We start from the raw sequence: 19,494 nt of genomic DNA, 5'->3' as shown, positions 1-19,494 counted from the left end.
TATATCACATACTATTCTGTAACTTGCTTTCATTACAACTTAGATATTTTTAGGGCTGGGGATTTAACTCAGTGGTTTCAGCACCGCCTTGCAAGCACAAGGTCCTGAGTTTGATCTCCAGTACCATTTTTTTTTAAAAAAAAGATGCTCATATAAGTGAACATCTACTAAAGAAAGAATCACTTCTGAAAGAAAACACTATGTTGGGAACTTGGGCTAGAAACAGCTCACCCGAAATTCCATGACATCCACAAATGACTGGTAGTAGTTGGTGAGGAATCTGATTATCTCAGCTTTTTCTCGATGTACAGGTCCTAAGTGTTGCTGAAAGAAACACAAAACCAAACCAAAAAATGCTAAATAAAAAAACAATTAATCAAAATAACTCAAGAACAGGGATAATACCTGATCATTCTTAGTGGATTGAAATAAACTGGCAGAGGAGATACAGCTTCTCCAATATTCTCTTTAAACTGAGAGACTAGCAGTATAGTTGCAGGTAATTCTAACTAGATAAATCTAAAATAGAGAAAATTTCACGGTTCCTTTCAGTTGAAGAGGCATACTATTTATATCAAAGCAAAAAGAAGCAGAATGAGAAGATGCTACTGGTAGATAGGTAAGAAATCTAAGGCTGGGCTGGGGATTTAGCTCAGTGGCACCACACCTGACTTGTAAGCACAAAGTCCTGAGTTGATCCCTGGTACCAAAAAGAAAAAGAAAGAAGGAAATCTAGGACTAACATTTAATAAAGAAAAAGTAAGGGATATTCCAGTAGATACATAATTCTAAGACAAATAGTGTGGAAACAGTGAGTAGGAAACAGGAAGGACAATAAAATATTTTCATGCTGCTGGGTTGATGAGCTATCTTCCTCTACAAGCACAGTGTTCTCATGAATCCTGCAAGGGAGGAAGGGGCAATGCTTTACTCTAGCTTACCTTGAGAGACTCTCATCTTATCTCAGAGTTCTCAAGACCTAAATCTGCATTCCAACCTGAAACCTGCACCTGAGTCTAGGAAAACTGAAAGAAGGCTACCCCATCCCCTGCTAAAATAGAAAAGCAGTAGTTAGAGGACAGAAAGTGAGCCATTCAAGCATAGTTATTTCAGAGATAAGAAGGACTGAATTCTCACCGTGCTGTTTCGGACATCTAGGTTGGGAAATTTCTTGTTGATGTACTTGACAGATGATTCCATAGACTTTTCCAGTAAGAAAGGTGGCTTGGACTTGGGGTCTGAACAAGTCTGCATAGAAAATCATACTATATTTCAATCCTTTCTCCTGCCCCTCAGAAATGTAGTTCTTCCTACATCATTCACTCTCAGTCTCCCTTAGGAAAGGCAATCTGGGAATTAATTATAACTGCATGATTGTAGGTCAGGAACAAGTCCCAGGACATTAAGCCAACTAAGAGCTAACTAACCACCTGGAAATCTTGTCTTGCTGGGTAAAGCTTAACATCTGCTTGGCCCTAGCACAAAGAGGAAGCAGTTTCCCTGTCTCTGAACTGAAGCCGGAAGTAGTGAGAAAGTGGCTGCTCAGAAGTTAGAATTTGTGTGAAACACCGTCCATTATATAAATATCTTATCCCAAAGGGCATTTATTGGAGACACAGACACAGAAAATCTATGCTCCTCATGATTTGTTTTATTACAAAATGCACAGAAGTTCTCTCCCCTCAAATCTCTTATTTTCTCTTCCAGGAATGTCCCACAATTATCTGTCTTTATCTCTTTACTTTCTGTGACTTGCCCAGCCCCTAGCCCACCAGCTTCTCCCAGTTTCACAGTTTCCATCCTAAACAACACATACAAACTGAGGATGAGTTGCCTAAGATAAAGTGCCTCAAAAGGCACCTAACTTTTAAAACCCTAAGTATCTTTTTCCTTTAAGGAAATTGCTTCCATGAAAAAGTTTTTGCAGAGACTCAACTTTAGATTTCCTCAAGAGTGTAGAGGATCAGCAATATTTAAGATCCAGAATTCTAAACCTTTCTCCAAATAACAATTATTCTCCCTGCCACCCCACCCCTAACTCTCAGGCCCAGCAGAAAGCAAGTGCTCTCCCTAGAATGAGAATCAGACCTAGAAAAGGAAGCCCCTAAAAAGAAGATTTCCCCTGCCTCCCAAACTGCCTGGCCTACACAATCTGAGCAAATAACTCAAGGCCAGTAGAAGCAGTGGAAAAGTGGAGGGAGTCTAACTTCTGGACCTGCCAGGCTCGGGTTTCCCTGCCTAGTTACAGTGTAATGATTAGTACCGGTCCCCTTGGTCCAACTTACCTTCTTGATGTTGTACATACGGATGAGAACCCCCTGACCTCGATCATTCAGGATAGTGAGCTTCTCTGCTAATTTATGCTGGTAAGCAGAGGTCAAAGACATGATGATCACCAAGAGAGAGGAGCACCCGAACAGTAATGCCTGCTCTCCCCAAACACTCTCAGCTTGGGTGGTGACACCTTCCGGGTGGAGGAATCCAGCCTGGTTGGTGCGCTGGTCTTCCTGTTGCCTCTGCAATTGGCTCATGGGTGAGAGCAGTCACTGTGGCTCACAGGCCCTTACAGCCTCCTGTGCTTCCTCTTGCATACTCAGCAGAGGAGACTTCCTCTTTCTGGGCATTTCGGTAAGGCTGAGAGTTGGGTGGTGGCAGGGATAAGGGACAGGCTTTCGAGGCTCTTTATGGTGTGGCACCAATCTTTTTGGCCAAAGCCCACCACAAGTGTCCTGGACAAAGTTCTACACCACACCAGCAAGTTGTCTACCACCTCACCCCCATACATTCTACACTTTCCCCCTTTTATGTCTCTATCAAGAATGTATGATTGTCTACTGAACCTTAGGCCTTGTCATCTTTTAGAAGGCAGATCAAATCCCGTCTAACCCATCCAATGTCAAATATTATATTGTAAATTGCCAAAATATACATATGTGTGTTAGTCCTTATATTTTTTTAGATAGATCTTATTCAAGTACTACATATGGTCCTAATGACAGGAATTGTTCCTAATATCCTTCACAAGGCTCTAGTACAGTGATTCTCAAAGTGTGGTCAAGCAGCATCATATTACCTGGAAATGTGTTAGGCATGAAAATTCTCTGGCCCCATCCCAGACCTACTGAATCCAAAACTCTGAGCTGGGTCTACACTCTGATAAGCCCTCCAGGTAATTCCAATGCACTTCCAGTTTGAGAACAACTGCTCTAGTATAATAGTACTTTAGGTGCTTAAAAACTGAGATCAGGGGCCAGGAATTTAGCTCAGTGGTTCTGCCGCCTGCCTCGCAAGCACAAAGACCTGAGTTCAATCCCCAGTGCCAAAAAAAAAACTGAGATCAATCCCTGTCCTCTGAGATTCAGATAGGTAATTCTGTAGAGGCCTAGAAATCTGCATTTCTGAGTACCTTCAGAGGTTTTGTTACAAATGTTCCAGGGGACACATGTTGAAAAACACCCAGCTAGAACACCTCTTGAATACATCTGCCACTTAATAAATACACTGGCTTATTTTTGAGTCATTATGACCAAATTGAGAAATAAGCTCCATGAAAAAGAACCAAATAATCAAGATTAGTAAGAGGAAATTAATAATGACCCTTAAATCTTAGAAGACTGAATAAATTCCACACTAAAATACTCTTTTTTTTTTTTTGAGACAGGGTCTCACTATGTAGTTGAGACTGAACTAGAACTCACTATGTAGCCCAGGTTGGTCTTGAACTCACAGCAATCCTCTTGCCTCAGCCTCCCAAGTACTGGGATTACAGGCATGTGCTACCACGCCTGGCGCCTGGCAATAGCCTTTTTTTTTTTTTTTGTACCAGGAATCGAACTCGAGCCCTTGCACTTGCGATGCAAGTACCACAGATGTGGAACCACTGAGCTAAATCCCTGGCCACACTGAAATATTCTTGCCATTTGAGCCAAACCTTAACCTTGAACTCAAGAAAATTTCAACTCATTTTGTTTCTTTTACAATACATAGCCAAAGAAAAAAGGCCCTAGGAAAAATTCTAAATCAGAGTCATCTTTGCAGCCACATCTTTTCCAATACTTTTTCTTTGCTTTTCAGTTATTCCCATTCCTCAATATCCAGACCTCTTACAGGTTCCAATAAATCCTGGTGATTAGGGAAATAGGGAAAGAGTCAGAACTGATTAGCATTATCTAAGGAATGTGTTTGCTCCCAAAAGAATGTTTTAAAAAAAAAAAAAAGATGCCAACGCTTAAAATGTTACATTTCAAACATCTCTAAGCGAGATGATTTTTGAAAAGAGAATCTATCTCCAATTTATTTTCTGGATTGTGTCCCTAAAAAGCTACGACACTGGAATAATGCTACATTGGTTCTGAAAATCTGAATCACCTGCTGTTATCAAAGAATCCTGGGATCTGCTAAAGAGATTTGTGTGATTCCTATTGGTCTTTTACCTTGATGGAGGAGGATAAAGAGAAGGTTGTAAAAGAGGTCAAAATTTGGGCAGCTGAGAACCAAAACAACACCAACCTTCTCAGAGTGAGTATTGTCCTCTTGGTTCTTGAACTTGTATTCCTCATTCTCATCCCCGAATTTGATTGAAGAGTCTCCATCTCAAGCCAATCTTGTCTTCTGCAGTCCCTTAATACGGACTCCCCAACCTAGCCGGGACTGTGTACTCCACCTACTGTGAATGTGCCGTGCTCCTTTCTGCCTTCACACATTGTTTCCCTCTGACCAAACTCTATTCAGTCTTCAGGATCTAGCTCAATACACCCGAGTCCAGCCCTTGCTGAACTCTTACAGCACTTGGTTTATTTTACCTTTAAATCAGATTTTCTCTTTACTTGCCCATTTCATTATTATACTCCCTTGCCTACTGAAGTGAGAGACTGCTGCAGCCTGGAAATATTTGTTCTTCTGTACTTGGTATGTAGGGAAAGTTCACATTTTGGTATCAGTCAGGATTGGGTTTAAACATAGTTAAGTACAGTGAGTGAAGCCTTATGCCTTGGAGGCTAAGAGTCCAGGTTCTAGAGTCAGGTAGTTTGAGTTCACATTCTGCCTCTATGACTTACCAGCTGACAGAATTTCCCTCCCTGTAAAATGGAGATGATATTAATAATAACTCCTATCTGGGAGTTACTATGGGGCTACTCTGTATATAAAATGGATCAGTACATGCAAAACAGTAACATAGTTATTTACTATATACCAGACATTTCAGTGTGTATTACCTCAAACAATACTAATATTATTCGAACACATTTTATCTTTACAACTATAGGCTTTCCATCATCCTGAGTTGGTTGCCTAATCTATTTATGTTGATGATCCCTCATACAATAGCAGAAGTGATAAAAATAGTTGAACAAATGTAAACACTGGCCTCAAGGCCTAGTACATTAGGTTAGGAATGTATATAGTGAGCTTTTTTTTTTTTTTGCAGAACCAGCATTCAAACTCAGGACCTTGTGCTTGCCAGGCGGGCACTGGCGCCACTGAGCTAAATCTCCAGCCCTATAGTGAGCTTTTTATGTCACTTTTTGTGGAATTCTATTTGGTACTCTGTAAATTCAAAAGGCCAGGGTTTGGGGGGTTTTTGTTTTTTTTTGGTACTGGGGATTGAACTCAGGTCCTTGCGCTTGCAAGGCAGGCCACCGAACCGCTGAGCTAAATCCCCCGCCCAAGGCCAGGTTTAAAGATGGGACTAATCATGCCAACTGGTAGTCTTCAGAGAAATCTTATTGGGAAGACTGTTCAGCAGTTCCTCTTGTGAACTGGGGGAGCCCTCCTAAAGGCATTTAATTTACCTACAGCAAAACCCAGCTGCAAATCACAATCCTGTGCGGAGCCTCTTTAAAGCCATACTCAAGCCACACTCAGCCTGACTATACTCTTGAGATTTTTTTTTTTTCTTCCAGTACTGGGGAGTGAACTCAGGCCCTTGAGTTTGCAAGGGAGGCAGCAGGACTACTGAGCCAAACCCCTGGCCCTCACTCTTGCGATTCTCATCCAATTGTTTTAGAGTGACACCAAAGCATCTGTACTTTAAAACTACTCAGTGATTCTTAATGCACAGCAAGACTGAGAGTCACTTCCCTAAGACTTCCCTAAACTACAGACATTATGGTGGGAGGAAAGGAATTAACAGAAGGCTTGAACAGCATGTTGATTCCCATCATTTCCTGAAAGATACTGCGGTTTCTCTCATCTCAAACACCTCATCTGATCCCCTTGTTTGCCAGACAGAAGGACTGTATTCTCCTCCATGGACAGTTCCCTCGAGAATCTTGAGAGACACTATTTTGAGATAAGGTAGGTCTCAAGATCATTTAGGCTAGGTTTACGTGTCAAGAAGGCATCAAGCCTGGAATAGTCTTGCCAAAACGAACCTGTGTTAAAACACATGATCTCCGGCCAGGGATTTAGCTCAGCGGTTCGGTGGCCCGCCTTGCAAGCACAAGGACCCGAGTTCAAGTCCGGTACCAAAAAAAAAAAAAAAAAAATGATCTCCATCAGTCTTGGCCTCCCTACATTGGGATATCATCTATCAATAACTAGGTGAATCTGCGTGTGATGGTGTGCACCTGTAATCTCAGCTGCCCAGGATGCTGACAAGGGAGAGTTGTTAATTTAAGGACAGCCTGGGCAATTTAGCTAGACCCAACTCAAAATCATCATCATCATCATCATCATCAATTAGGTGAACAATCCAATGTCACCAGTTGTCACTGCCTATTCTGAAGCAGTCTTTGTTAAGACTAGCCTTACCATTCTGGTCAAGACTCATGTTTTTCTAGGCTGTTAGCTGAAATAAGGCTTTGGGGTTCTGAAAACTATATTTGGGTATCATAGCACCTTTTTCATTATCTTTCAGAACCTAAGAGTAACTGTATACAATATTGGATTATATTGAGGCCTTTATTTTCCGAAAAAAGCAAATTCACTTTATAATAAGTATTCATGGCTCCAAGCTGTTCATTCACATGTAGTGAAAGCTTTAAAGAACTACACTCATGTTCCTAAAAGCTACCTGAGTCTAATCCATGGATTTAATTACCAAAATGCCCTCAGGAAAATCTGACATTTAACAGTCTAGCTCTGTGCCCTTTGTCTATGCCCTAGGCATGATACAAGGCAGAATTGAAATGGGCTATTCTAGGGCACTTTTCTATCCTTCCTACTTATGCCAGTCTGCCTTGATCTCCTCGCCACCCCACCCCCATTAAACTATACATCTCTCCTTTGCAGAAATCTCAGCTGTAGCTGTTGCCTGGAAACTTAGAAGTCTCTTGAAAGTAATGTCTGCTAGGATTGCTAAAGACAGCTAGTCATAGGAAAAAGTAGGCCTCCTATTGGCAGTAAAATGTAGCAGATTTGAGATGTTGTATTTTTAGTTCACTTCTATGAGTCTCTATGTATTAATATGTACAACCTTAGAGATTTCAGGCTGATGTTCTTAAGTAACTACAAAGTGGCCTGAATGTGAACATTGTACTACTGCTCATTCTCCTCCAAAGGTGGCTGTGCTGACCTATATGATAATGAGCATCTTTCCCTGCCAAAGAGATTAATTTAACTAAGCTGGAGAAGGGAGGAAAGGTACCAATACTGAGCAGTAAAGGAATCTGCTACACCAGCCTTGTTTTCTCCAAAATTCAGGTTTTCAGTGTTAAGTACTGCATTTCATCCCAAGTCTGTGATACTCTATTGAAGAGCCACACAACTATTTAACACAACCTATAAGATGTGTACAAAAATTAAATTTTGGTCTTTCAAGGTATGGAAGAAGTGAATTTCCTCTATTGTTTAACTGGCTAGGCTGTTGCTTTACTAATTCAAAACTTTATAGGTAAAATTTGAGATACCTATATATTTCATTCCACTTTTCTTTCAAAAATAGAAAATAGGCCTATGTCAAGACTGCCATATCTCAAATGTCAATCTTTTATTTGCCAACGAGATACCTATATATTTCATTCCACTTTTCTTTCAAAAATAGAAAATAGGCCTATGTCAAGACTGCCATATCTCAAATGTCAATCTTTTATTTGCCAACCCATGGTTTCTGCTCTTTAGGCCTCATGGAGCCAGAAGCCTTAAAAATATGTCCTTATAACCCAACCCACAGGATGCCAGCCAGCAGGTTACAGTACCACCTGGCATCATGCAAAAAGGTTAGTTTTTCTGATAAGACCTACAAATCCCTAGAGGGGAAAAAATGAGCTCAAAATATAAAGAGTAAAAGTTAACAAAAGCTTGTGATCATATGTAGCACCTGGAAGTTCTTAATGTTGAAATATATTTCTTCAGTATTTCCAGAAATTAGTTGAGGGTAGAATACAAGCAAAATCTAACAAGAACTTTTTCTTTCTAGAAAAATCCAAACATAGCTAAAAGGATGGCTAACTGCAAATATAATGCTTGTCATGTGGTTCCAATCGAAAGGCTCAAGGAACATGAGGCTAACTGTGTCTACAGAAATGCTATAGATGATGGTAAGTTTTTTACTTTGGTGGCAGGTAAGCCACATTAAACTCTATTATTCCCTATACCACACCTCATAACTATGGAAGCCTTAACAGAAGAGTAATATACAAAGGAAATTTCTACTCTTATAATTCCTGGTGTTTTATTGCAGAACCAGTTAATCTTCCCAAGTTTATTTCTCCAAGTTTGGAATTAAATGAAAAACTTTCTAGTTCTGCCAATCAGATTCCTGATGCAGTTGTCTGGAACGTAGGTGAGCATAATCATTGCTAATAAACACAGCCCTGGATAATTAAATTTTGATACTTTTCCCACAAAACTCTTCACTAAGCAATCCAATTAGTAAATCTAAGAATTTCACCTGTCTCTGGAGAGTTAGCCCAGTAACAAAGGCCCTAGCTAAAATCTAAATTCACTTATAAGTTAAAAGATTCCGATATTCAGCTGAGTATGGAGGCACACACCTGTGATCCCAGTACTCTGGGAGGCTGAGTTAGGAGACTCACAAGCCCAAGCCCAGCTTGGGCAACTCTGTGACTTAGCAAGACCCTGTATCAAAATTTTAAAAGCCTGGGGGATTAGCTGAGTATAAATGCTCTGGGTTTAACATACAGTAGAGTTTTTTAAAAAAAGATTCTGATCTTACCCACATCTGGAACTTGAAAATTTGGGATTTATCACTTATCTCAAGTAATATCCTGTCTCTATGATGCAGCATGTTATAATGGAGACATTTCTGGCTTTCAGTCATATCTAGGGTCAACAGTCTGCTCTCACTTTAAGGCAAGTTACTTCTCAAACACATCTTCAACTATAAAAGACTGCCTCACAGTCAGTCTTAATATTAAATCAGAGCTAGAGAGTAGCTCAGAGTGCTTGTCTTGCATGCATGAAGAACTAGGTTCAACCTCCAACATCACAAAATAAAGATGTGTGTGTGTTAGAGCAACGCTAGCCCCTATAACATATAACCTCCATACCATGTTAATATGGTGACTTAACACAACAGTTTTCTTGTGTAAATCCCAGTTCAAGTATTGGATGAGTGACAGTTGTTCAAGGAAAAACACTCTTTTCATCTTGCTGTCACCTAGAAACATTTAGCTTTCAAAGCTGCCACAAAAGGAGAATGAAGAAAGCGCCTCACTCCAGAAGAAAATACTTTCATTCCTATTTCATTGGCAAAACTAGTCACGTCATCACATCTAAACGTGACAGAAGTGAGAAAGTAGTCCCTGGCAGAACAGCCACTTCCCAGGGACAACTGCCGAAGGAAGGCTCAAACACCTGCTGCCAGCTAGTCTTCTCTGCAATGATATAAAATGCTTAGTACTTGTGTCACCTACTCCTCCTCTCCTTCTTTCTAGATACCATGGATCACTCTTCATTCATTCTTAAAACTTTTACTCCAAAAATGCTGGTTTGTGAAAGGTAAAATGTATTTTCATTGTCAAATTGGAGAACTGGGCTCTAAAAGTGAAATGGGCACAGGCATGGCAGACAACTAAGCTTCAACTACTAAAGATCTGTGAGGCAGGCTCTGAGTGCTTCCCTTTGCTTCTCAATGGCTCCACTTGGGATTGTATTTCCATAAAGAACTTGTACACATAAAATTCTGGATTCTGTGTAAGATTTTCAAAGAAAAAAAAGGCTAATTCCTTAATATATGAAAGAGAAAGAACCAGGTCAGGATCTCCAACCAAACAGCCTGAAAGGAACTTTTAAGAGCTCTAAGAGCCATTAACTGAATTACCCAAGGATAAGGCATAAATATACTGTACAAAACAGAAATTAGAAAAAATCCCTTTTCTGACACGGCAAGTATGTTTGACAAAATAATTTAACCTCCTGTAACTAACTAGTTATCTAGACTAATTCTCCAGTCCTTGTTTTCAACTAACTTTCCCCTTATGATCTCTCCTACAGTGACTCAAGAGACCGAAATAAAGAGGATATGGCTAAGCATCCTAACAACAATAAAAGGTAACATAACTTTAAAACTAGCATAGCTGGGCATGGTAGCACACACCTGTACTCCCAGCACTCTGAGAGGCTGAGGTAGGAGGATCACAAGTTTGAACCCCGCCTGGGAAATTCAGTGACTTAACAAGACCTGGGAAGCTGATGTGGTGGTACATGCCTGTGATCCCAGCACTCAGGAGTTGAAGCAAGAGGATCATTGGGAATTCAAGGGCAGCCTTGGCTACACAGTGAGTTCAAGGCCAGACTGAACTACAATACATAGTGATACCTTGTCTCAAAAAAAAAAAAAAAAAGACCTGAGGATATAGGTCACTATGAAGGCCATGGGTTCAACCCCTAGTACAAGAAAAAAAAAAAAACTAATATAGTTTAGACAAAATTTTAAGAAAATTAAACAAATACTATTATTCTAAGTCCCTCCTCTGTTCACAATAGACATAAGGGAAGTGGAAACAAATCTTTTTTACATATGGAGGGGAGAGGGGTTGGGGAGTATAGGATAAAATAAAATTTAGTAAAAAACAAACACAACAGAGACAGGGGAAGTCCTGATGGATTCGATCAGACTTGGGAGGAAAGGCTGTCTAGGACTATTTGAAATGCTCTGAACACACCTCAAGCTTATGTCCTTCATAAAACCATTCATATCAAAATGACATCACCTCAATCTTCTTTCTCTCTACAGGCAGAAAAACTGATGGAGAAGTGTGGATTGAAGAGCCAACAGACTGAAGATTTATTTTCCAGTCTTTTTTAAACTTTAGGAAAATCTTAACTGTGTGGCAGGAAACATAATTCAGTTGGTACTGGGGATTGAACTCAGGACCTTGCACTTGTGAGGTAGGCAGCAGAACCACTGAGCTAAATCCCCAGCCCCATGTTATTGGTTAATTTCTTGATAACAGCCATTCTTTCTGGAATGAGATGGAATCTCAGATCTTAATTTGAATCTCTTGGGGCCAGGGATTGAGCTCAGTGGTTCCACCACCTGCCTTGCAAGAGCAAGGATCCGAGTTCGATCCCTGGTACAAAAAAAAAAAAAAATTGGGTAATTTGCATTTCTTGAATGACCACTGATGTTGAATATCTTTTCATATATTTTTTCCATGTCTACTTCTTCATCTCAGAAGTATTTATTCATTTCAAATTTCCATTTTTAGATTGAGTCTTTAAATTTGGGTGGTCTGATATTTTTTAGTTCTTTATATAATTTAGATAGTATAGAATTTGAAGAACTGGGAAAAAATTTTCCCATATTGTGGGTTGTCTCTTGACTCTGTTGATGGGTTCTTTCACTGTGCAAAAGCCTTTTAATAAGATGAAATCCCAGTTGTTGATTCTTTGTGATATTTCCTAGGTGATCAGGGCTTTTGTTCATGAAGTCTTATCCTACACCAATGTCTTTGAGATTTCTACCTATTCTATCTTGCAACCAATTTAGTGTTTCTATTTTAATATTTAGATCTTTGATTCATTTTTACTTTAGTGCATGGTGATGATATGAATCTAGTTTTACTTTGTTTGGTTTGGTTTGTTTTTTTGGTTTTTGAGACAGGTTCTCACTCTGTAGTTGAGACTGACCTGGAACTCACTATGTAGCCCAGGCTGGTTTCAAACTCACAGCGATCCTCCTGCCTCAGCCTCCCGAGTGCTAGGATTACAGGCATGTGCCACCACACCCAGCTCATGAATTTAGTTTTACTCATTGGCAAGTAGAAAGCCAGTTTCTCCAGCACCATTTATTAAAAGAGGCTATCTTTCTTCAGTGAAGGGGTTTGGCTCCCTTGTCAAAGATTAGGTGGCAAAGTACATCTGGAGTTGTTTCTGCATCTTCTAATCTGTTCCATGGATCTTCAGTTCTGTTCTTTTGCCAGAACTATTCTGTTTTTTATCACAGTAGCTTTGTGGTATAACTTTAGGTCAGGGATTGTGATGCCCCCTGCCTTGCCTTTGTTGCCCAGAATTGCTTTTGCTATTGTAGGTCTCTTCTGGCTCCAAATGAATTTTAGGATTGATTTCTCTAATTCTATGAGATATGCCATTGGAATTTTGATCAGGATTGAATTAAATCTGTATAACAATTTTGTAAATATGGCCATTTGCATATTGGTTCTTCCTACCCAAGAACAAGGGATATCTTTCCATTTTCTGATATCCTTTTCGAAATCCTTTTTCAGAGTAATATAGTTTTACGTGGAAAGGTCTTTTTACTTACTTCATTAAATTGATTCCTAAGTATTTCATTTTTTAGATGCTATTGTGAAAGATGTTGTTTCCCTAATTTCTCTCACTGAGTGTGTTACTCATGTACAGGAAGGCTATTGACTTTCATTCTGCTTTGTTATTGTTAAGCTATAAGATCCTTTAGGATAGATATGATCTTGACTGTGTGATAAGCCTGTGCTCAGAGTCAAGTCTGATAAATGTAGAGAATCTATACTAGAAAGCCTTACTTAGGTAAAATGAGATTCAATACTCTGGGCTAAATATTTCCATCAGAATAAATCAACCTTTCAAAACTCCTGGTAATGGGTTTCTCTTCTCCAGAAAGTCCTACTAAGGCAAATTATTTTCATGGAATAGTGACAAGCCTTTCTGGGCCTTTTAGAGCAGGCTTTTCAAGCACCTGTGGTGCAAAAAAAAGTAAAATCTCAAATTTTTAGTCTCTTCTTCCCACATACTCTGTTTGTTTGTTTGTTTATTTTTGTACCAGGGATCTAACTTGGGACCTTGTGCTTTCAAGGCAGGTGGCAGCACCACTGAGCTAAATCCCCGTCCTGCACATACTCTTTTATAAAATAGATGGATATCTTAGTTTACAGCACTTGACAAAATATATCTGTGTACTCCAGTCAAATAATCAAGTATCTGTGAAATTTGCAACACTATTTAAGAACTATAGCAGCACAGGGGAAGTGGGAAGATATTGGTCAAAGTCTAAAAGTACAATGGACACTGAAGTCAATCAGTTCCTGAGGGCTGGTTGTAACTCAAGTTTTTTGTAAGTCAACACACCTGAGATCTGGATGTTTTACCTGATTACACATTATAGATAACAAGAGGCAAATGAATCTTCCATTAACCTAATTAACCCAAGTTGTTCGTATGTCAGGCCAGTTGTAACTTGAGGGTTCACTGTACTCACCTGAGATCAACAAATTCTGGAGAATGAATGCACATCATGGGAATTATAGTTAATAACAATATATTTGTAAGCTGGGTATAGTGTCACATGCTGTAATCCCTGCACTCAGGAGGCTGAGGCAGGAGAATTACTTTGAGTATAAAGCCAGCCTGTGCTACATAGTGAGTTCAAGATCAGGCTGAACCACATAGAGAAACCCTGTCTCAAAAAACCAAACAATGGGGCCAGGGATTTAGCTCAGTGGTTCCACCACCTGCCTTGGAAGTGCAAGGACCCAAGTTTGATCCCCAGTACAAAACAAACAATGTATTGTATACCTGAAATTTGCTATATAGATCTTAATCATTCTTACCACACACAAAAGATAACTGTGGAGGGAAAAAAAGGAAATAATTAAGATCCTAACAGGGCAATTAGAAATATGAAATAGGAAGAAAAGGACCAAAGGTGTAGGGACAGTGAGAAGGATAGGGAAAAGGGAATAAGGGAAAAGGAAAAAAAATATGAGAAAATGTAAAAATGGAATTAAAGTGTTTGAAGGTGGGGAAGGGAGGAGAGGGGGAAGGGAGGGTGGGGACAAGGGTAAAAAATGAGAACCAAGACCTGGCACGTAAAGGTACAAGATCCCAGTAATGAATGTAACTGTACTGTCTACCTAGAATGTACCAATAAATTCAATTTAAATAAAAATAATAATTTTTTTTAAAAAAGGAAATAACTATGTGGGCTGGGGATTTAGTTCAGTGGTTCCACCACCTGCCTCAAAAGCACAAGGGCCTGAATTCAGTCCCCGGTACCAAAAAAAAAAAAAAAAAAAAAAAAAACTATGTCCCAGTTTTGATAATTAGCTTCACTATGGTAATTATTACACAAGGTGTACTTACATCAAAACATCAGATTGTAAACCTTAAATATACACAATTTGTCAATCTCACCTCAGTTTAAAAAAGCAAACTATAGTGACATGGTCCATTATGAGGGAACAATGTTAAAAATTACAGTATAAGGGAAGGATTCTCAAACTTTAATGGATAACACAATCACATGGAAGGTTTAAAAACTGTAAGGCCTCTCACCTTCCAGAGTTTCTGATTCAGGCCTTACTAGGGCCAACGAATTTGCATTTATTCAAGTCTCCAGATGTTGCTCGTGCTACCAATATGGGGAGCACACTTTCGGAACCACTGGTACAAGGCACTAAAAAAGTGCTAGGAAAGGGGAAGGTAAATGGTAGCTCCAAAACCAAAACCAAACGAAAAGTAAGGATTTAATCCCAAGTAGAGGTTACAAGGTTTCACAGAGAGAACAAGTCTTCTATTTAAACATATTCCTTAAAATAGCATATCTAAAGAAGGGTAGTATTGGAGTTTTAAAGCTGTTCTGTGCAATAGTAGCCTTTTACATAATTGTTAGCACATAAAGTTTCTCTGGCATAATTCTGCCATGCTACCTTCTATTCAACAATCTTCAAAAAGTTCCCAAGCTGGGCGTGGTGACACATGCCTATAATCCCAGCACTTAGTAAACCGAGGCAGGAGCACCTCAGAGAGTTTAAGGCCAGCCTGGGCTACACAGCAAGACTCTCAAAAACCCTAAAACAGAATATTCCCATTTATTTACCTATCTGTTTGATACTAGAACAGTTAACAAAGTTCAGCTTACACTTTACATGTTAAATGCCAGCACTAGAACGTGTTGGGCTGGGGATTTAGCTCAGCGGTTCGGTGGCCTTCCTTGCAAGCACAAGGACCCGAGTTCAATCCCTGGTACCAAAAAAAAAAAAAAGAATGTGTGAGAAGCTATATTTTCTTGAATTCTGGGGAAAAGAACTACCCACAACAGGGGGGAAACACAGAATGGATTTCTTCTTAAGTACCACATACTGGTGATGATTACAGACAATGTAGATTACTGAGATATGCAACATTTACTTATTAGGACAAACAAAATATCACCTCTTTTTTTCCCCTACTTATCCTGTAACTTAAATTTCTAGAGTTAAATCTTGGCTTTTTTTTAGTATGCTCTCATTAGCAACTCTTTTCTAAACATAAATTTCTTTTATTTTCTTTTTGGTTTTTGAGACAGGGTCTCATTATGTAGTTCAGACTGACCTGGAACTCACTACATAGCCCAGGCTGGTCTCTAACTCTTCTAACTCACAGCAATCCTCCTGCCTCAGCCTCCCGAGTGCTGGGATAACAGGCATGCACCACCATGCCTGGCTACATAAATTTATTTTCATTAGTTTCTCCCTGATACTATGCCTGAACAACTATATCTAATTCCAATTTTTCTCTCTTCTGTACAATAGTTGCCAATAACTATATTCTCACCACTTAAGAATACCTATCACATTTCCCCATAACCTTTTATTTTTATTTGCAACTGTTTATAGAATAATTTTTCTATTTTCTATTTTTAATTATACATTTAACCACCAGTCAGAAATCATAAGTGAAAGGACCAGGACTTAGTTGATAAAATTCAAGTCAGAAACAAAATCAGTATTTTAGTCTTCTGATGGGAAAATTTTTATTTTATTAGGCTTTCTGAAACACTGAAACTTTCTGATGTATCTGAAGTAGTACTGGAATTCCTTCAATCCAAAGGTCTAAAAATACTCATTTTCTGATGAATGTTTTTGTTGTTTGTTTTACAATACTGGCAACTGAACCTAGGGCTTGCGTATGATGTGCAAGCACTCTACCACTGAGCTACATCTTCAGCTTTTTTTTTTTTTTAAGATAAAGTCTCACTAAATTCCCAGGCTGACCTTGAACTTTTGGTCTCCTGCCTCAGTCTCCTGAGCAGCTGGGATTACAAGAGTGTACCACCATACCCAGCCTAACAAAGTTTTTTCAATCACTAAAGTACAGATTTGTCTTTTTAATCATTAATCCATAAACTTTAAATTTTTAATTAATAATTAAAAATCTATAAGGATAAATACTAGAATATGCACAAATAAGCCCAGAAATTATCAGAACTAAGTTTGGTGTATTAATCTCCACTAACTCCAACCATGGTGTTTAAAAGATTAAGTCTCTTGTTTTTTTCCTTTTCAAATATGATCAACCTGGGCTGGAAAACCCATCTGAAAGCAAGCTCAGGAGGGATCTCAGATAAAGCAGAATGCTTTGGGGTTGAAAAGAATAAATGTGTGGTGTGTTTTTATTTCAAAATCACCACTTAAAGGCATTTTTAATTTTTGTCTGTAAGTTGGTAGGCTTGTTCACTGGTGCTAAATGGAACAGCTTTAACAGTTGAAGATCCTGTCACCTGAACACATTTCTGAATTCAGCAAAGTCTGATTTTGGATTCTGGATTAGGACTTAATCTTCTTCCTCTCAAGCTCTTAGTTCTTTCTTCCTCAGAAATTTCAATTTGAAGGTATCTGAATAAAAAACATCTATACATCATGGCAACAGTGACAACACTTGCACCAGATTACTGCCATTTGAAATGTGAAAATTCACATTTTGGTTCAACTCACTGTGGCCTTACTAATTCAACATGAATGATGTGATAAAGTCAGAGGTTAGGATTTCACTAAAATTATTTCCTAACAATCTGAAGCTGATTTGCAAAACAATAAATGTTTCTAAAATGCTTTGTGCTAAGCTTGCAATGAAGCTTTCATTCTTAGCAATTATCTTTGAAAAAAAAAACACTTTACAGCATATTCCTTCTTCATATGAATCACCCACGCCACTCAGGTAAAAGAATAGCTTTTGTAAATTCTGAACAGTGTCTAGGTCAGTGTTTCTCAACCCTGGCTGCACATTAGACTCATCTTGGATATGTTTTTAAAAAATAACTATTCCTGTCTCTTTCTGATTACTTGGTCTGGAATGGGAACTCAGCCGAGCATGTCTTCAGAGTTTCTTAGGTGACTAACGTGCAGACACGATTAAGAATCACTAGACCAGCCAGCCATGGTGGGGCATGCCTGTAATTCTAGCACTCTTCCAGGAGTGAGGGCGGAAGATCTCAAAGTTGAGCCCAGCCTGGACAATTTAGTGATTGAGTGGGACCCAGTATCAAAATAAAACATTTTAAAGCCAGGCATGGTGGTACATGCCTGTAATCCCATCACTCAGGAGGCTGAGGCAGGAGGATCGCTGTGAATTCGAGACCAGCCTGAGCTACATAGTGAGTTCCAGGTCAGTCTCAACTACAGAGTGAGACCCTGTCTCAAAAAAACCAAAAAATAAAAAATAAAAAAAAATTTTTTTAAAGGAAGCTAAGGAAGTATCTCAGTGTGAAGACCCTGGGTTCAATCTCCATCCAGTACAACACAATCACACACACCACACAGACACATGCATGCACAAGGCCTGCAAGAATGGCTTGAACCTGTCTTCCATCAACATCTATTTCTTTTTGAGGTCTTAATCTGAACTGAAAGCTATACAGCACTCTCCTCAATCTAAGTACTGAAGCATTGCTCATGGGGGCAGGGGCTGTGATTTTTATAAATTATCCACGTAAAAATAAAACATCCAATCCCAAGATCCTTTTCACTAAAGCTACTGTTTTTGCTGTCAGGATAGGTTCCCTTAGGTCACATTTAGGCTTTAACCACTGAAATATGCTAGAAACTCCAATTTTTCAGCACCCAGCATAACCTCCCAGACTGCCTATATAATCTAGAGAACATAATTTTTTGTCATATCATTTTTACATCTTAGTTTTTCAATATATTATCACCCCTTTTACCTGTATTACCAACAGCTTCCTTTTTGTTTGTTTGTTTTGTTTGGGGAGAGGGTTGAGACAGGGTCTCACTATGTAGTTGAGACTGTCTTGGAATTCACTATGTAGCCCAGGCTGGTCTCGAACTCACAGTGATCCTCCTGCCTCAGCCTCCCGTGTGCTGGGATTATAGACGTGTGCCACCACACCCGGCTCCAACAGCTTCCTTTTTTCTGTTCAGGCCCCTTCAAAGTTCACAAATCCCTTTTCTCCATAATGCTTTTCTAGGTAATTTCAGACTCCACTGATTCCTTCCTTACAGGATTTTAAAGTGTCTACCATTTTTTTTAGGTACATATTGTACAGCCATTTAACCATTCATCCAGGATGTGGTGGCACACACCTGTAATCTCAGCACTGGAGAGGCTGAGGCAGGAGGATTGCCACAAGTTCGAGGCCAGCCTGAGCTACATGTTGAGACCTTGTCTCAAGAAAAATAATAACAATAATAGAAGAGGAAGAGGAGGAGGAGGATGAACCACCATTTATCCATTTTGATATGTTTTCCTAGTGAGCTTTGGGGCCAAAATCTGTTTATACTGTGTGTGCATGCCAGTTTTCAGAACAAAGGCTCACAATGTTTGGTTTTCTATAATGAAGTTGGGACCCACTTGACCTCTCAACCTAAAAATCCTTTTAACACTACTTGCTCATCAATCATCCTACCAACCATTCTCAGGTACTAGTGCCCTCTTGAATTTTGAGATTCTGTAACTGTTAAAAGACACAGGGGGCCAGGGATTTAGCTCAGTGGTTCTGCCACCTGCCTTGCAAGCACAAGGACCTGAGTTCAAATCCTAGCATCAAAAAAAAAAAAAAAAGAAGAAGAAGTCCTGCCCTTGATTTTTGGCTGTTTTTTCACTGTTCTGCCTATTTCCTTAATTCCTCTTCTGTCCCCTCAAAATCTATTAACAAAAATTAAAAAAAAAAAAATTCCACAAATAAGGCTCCCTTCCAGACAGCACCTGACTTCTACCAGATCTCATTCCTAAACTCTCATTCTTTCCTAAAATGGCCGCCACAAAGCCCAGGGAAGGACCCTTGAGTTCCACCCACACACGCCCACTCCCATCCTGGGGTGCTGAGGAGAACGCCCTCAAGAAGGGGGACTGAGAAGTAGTAATGACTGTAGGTCT

The 19,494-nt window shown here is 39.4% G+C and overlaps 2 protein-coding genes across 2 annotated transcripts in view; one reads left to right on the top strand and one right to left on the bottom strand.

Annotated features, from left to right (window-relative positions):
- Nckap1l (NCK associated protein 1 like) overlaps positions 1 to 2,454 on the bottom strand; it is a 48,019-nt gene extending 45,565 nt beyond the window's left edge. Inside the window, exons 1-3 of the mRNA XM_010609385.3 lie at positions 2,286 to 2,454; positions 1,138 to 1,248; positions 232 to 324 (exon numbers count right to left, since the gene is read on the bottom strand). Coding sequence (XP_010607687.1) covers positions 232 to 324; positions 1,138 to 1,248; positions 2,286 to 2,387 — 306 coding nt within the window. The 5' untranslated portion in view covers positions 2,388 to 2,454. The remainder of the gene's footprint in view (positions 1 to 231; positions 325 to 1,137; positions 1,249 to 2,285) is intronic.
- Positions 2,455 to 4,472: 2,018 nt separating this feature from the next.
- LOC104851972 (gametocyte-specific factor 1-like) lies at positions 4,473 to 11,153 on the top strand. The gene is made up of 7 exons (XM_010609407.1): positions 4,473 to 4,518; positions 8,062 to 8,159; positions 8,360 to 8,480; positions 8,624 to 8,725; positions 9,840 to 9,903; positions 10,399 to 10,455; positions 11,141 to 11,153. Exons 2-7 carry the CDS (start codon positions 8,067 to 8,069, stop codon positions 11,151 to 11,153), a joined length of 450 nt encoding a protein of 149 aa, XP_010607709.1. The 5' UTR covers positions 4,473 to 4,518; positions 8,062 to 8,066.
- Positions 11,154 to 19,494: the final 8,341 nt, after the last annotated feature.

This window comes from Fukomys damarensis, unplaced genomic scaffold (genome assembly GCF_012274545.1).
Source record: "Fukomys damarensis isolate Sample0158 unplaced genomic scaffold, DMR_v1.0_HiC HiC_scaffold_15, whole genome shotgun sequence".
NCBI classification, from domain to species: domain Eukaryota; kingdom Metazoa; phylum Chordata; class Mammalia; order Rodentia; family Bathyergidae; genus Fukomys; species Fukomys damarensis.
This window is presented reverse-complemented; position numbering and strand designations above follow the sequence as displayed.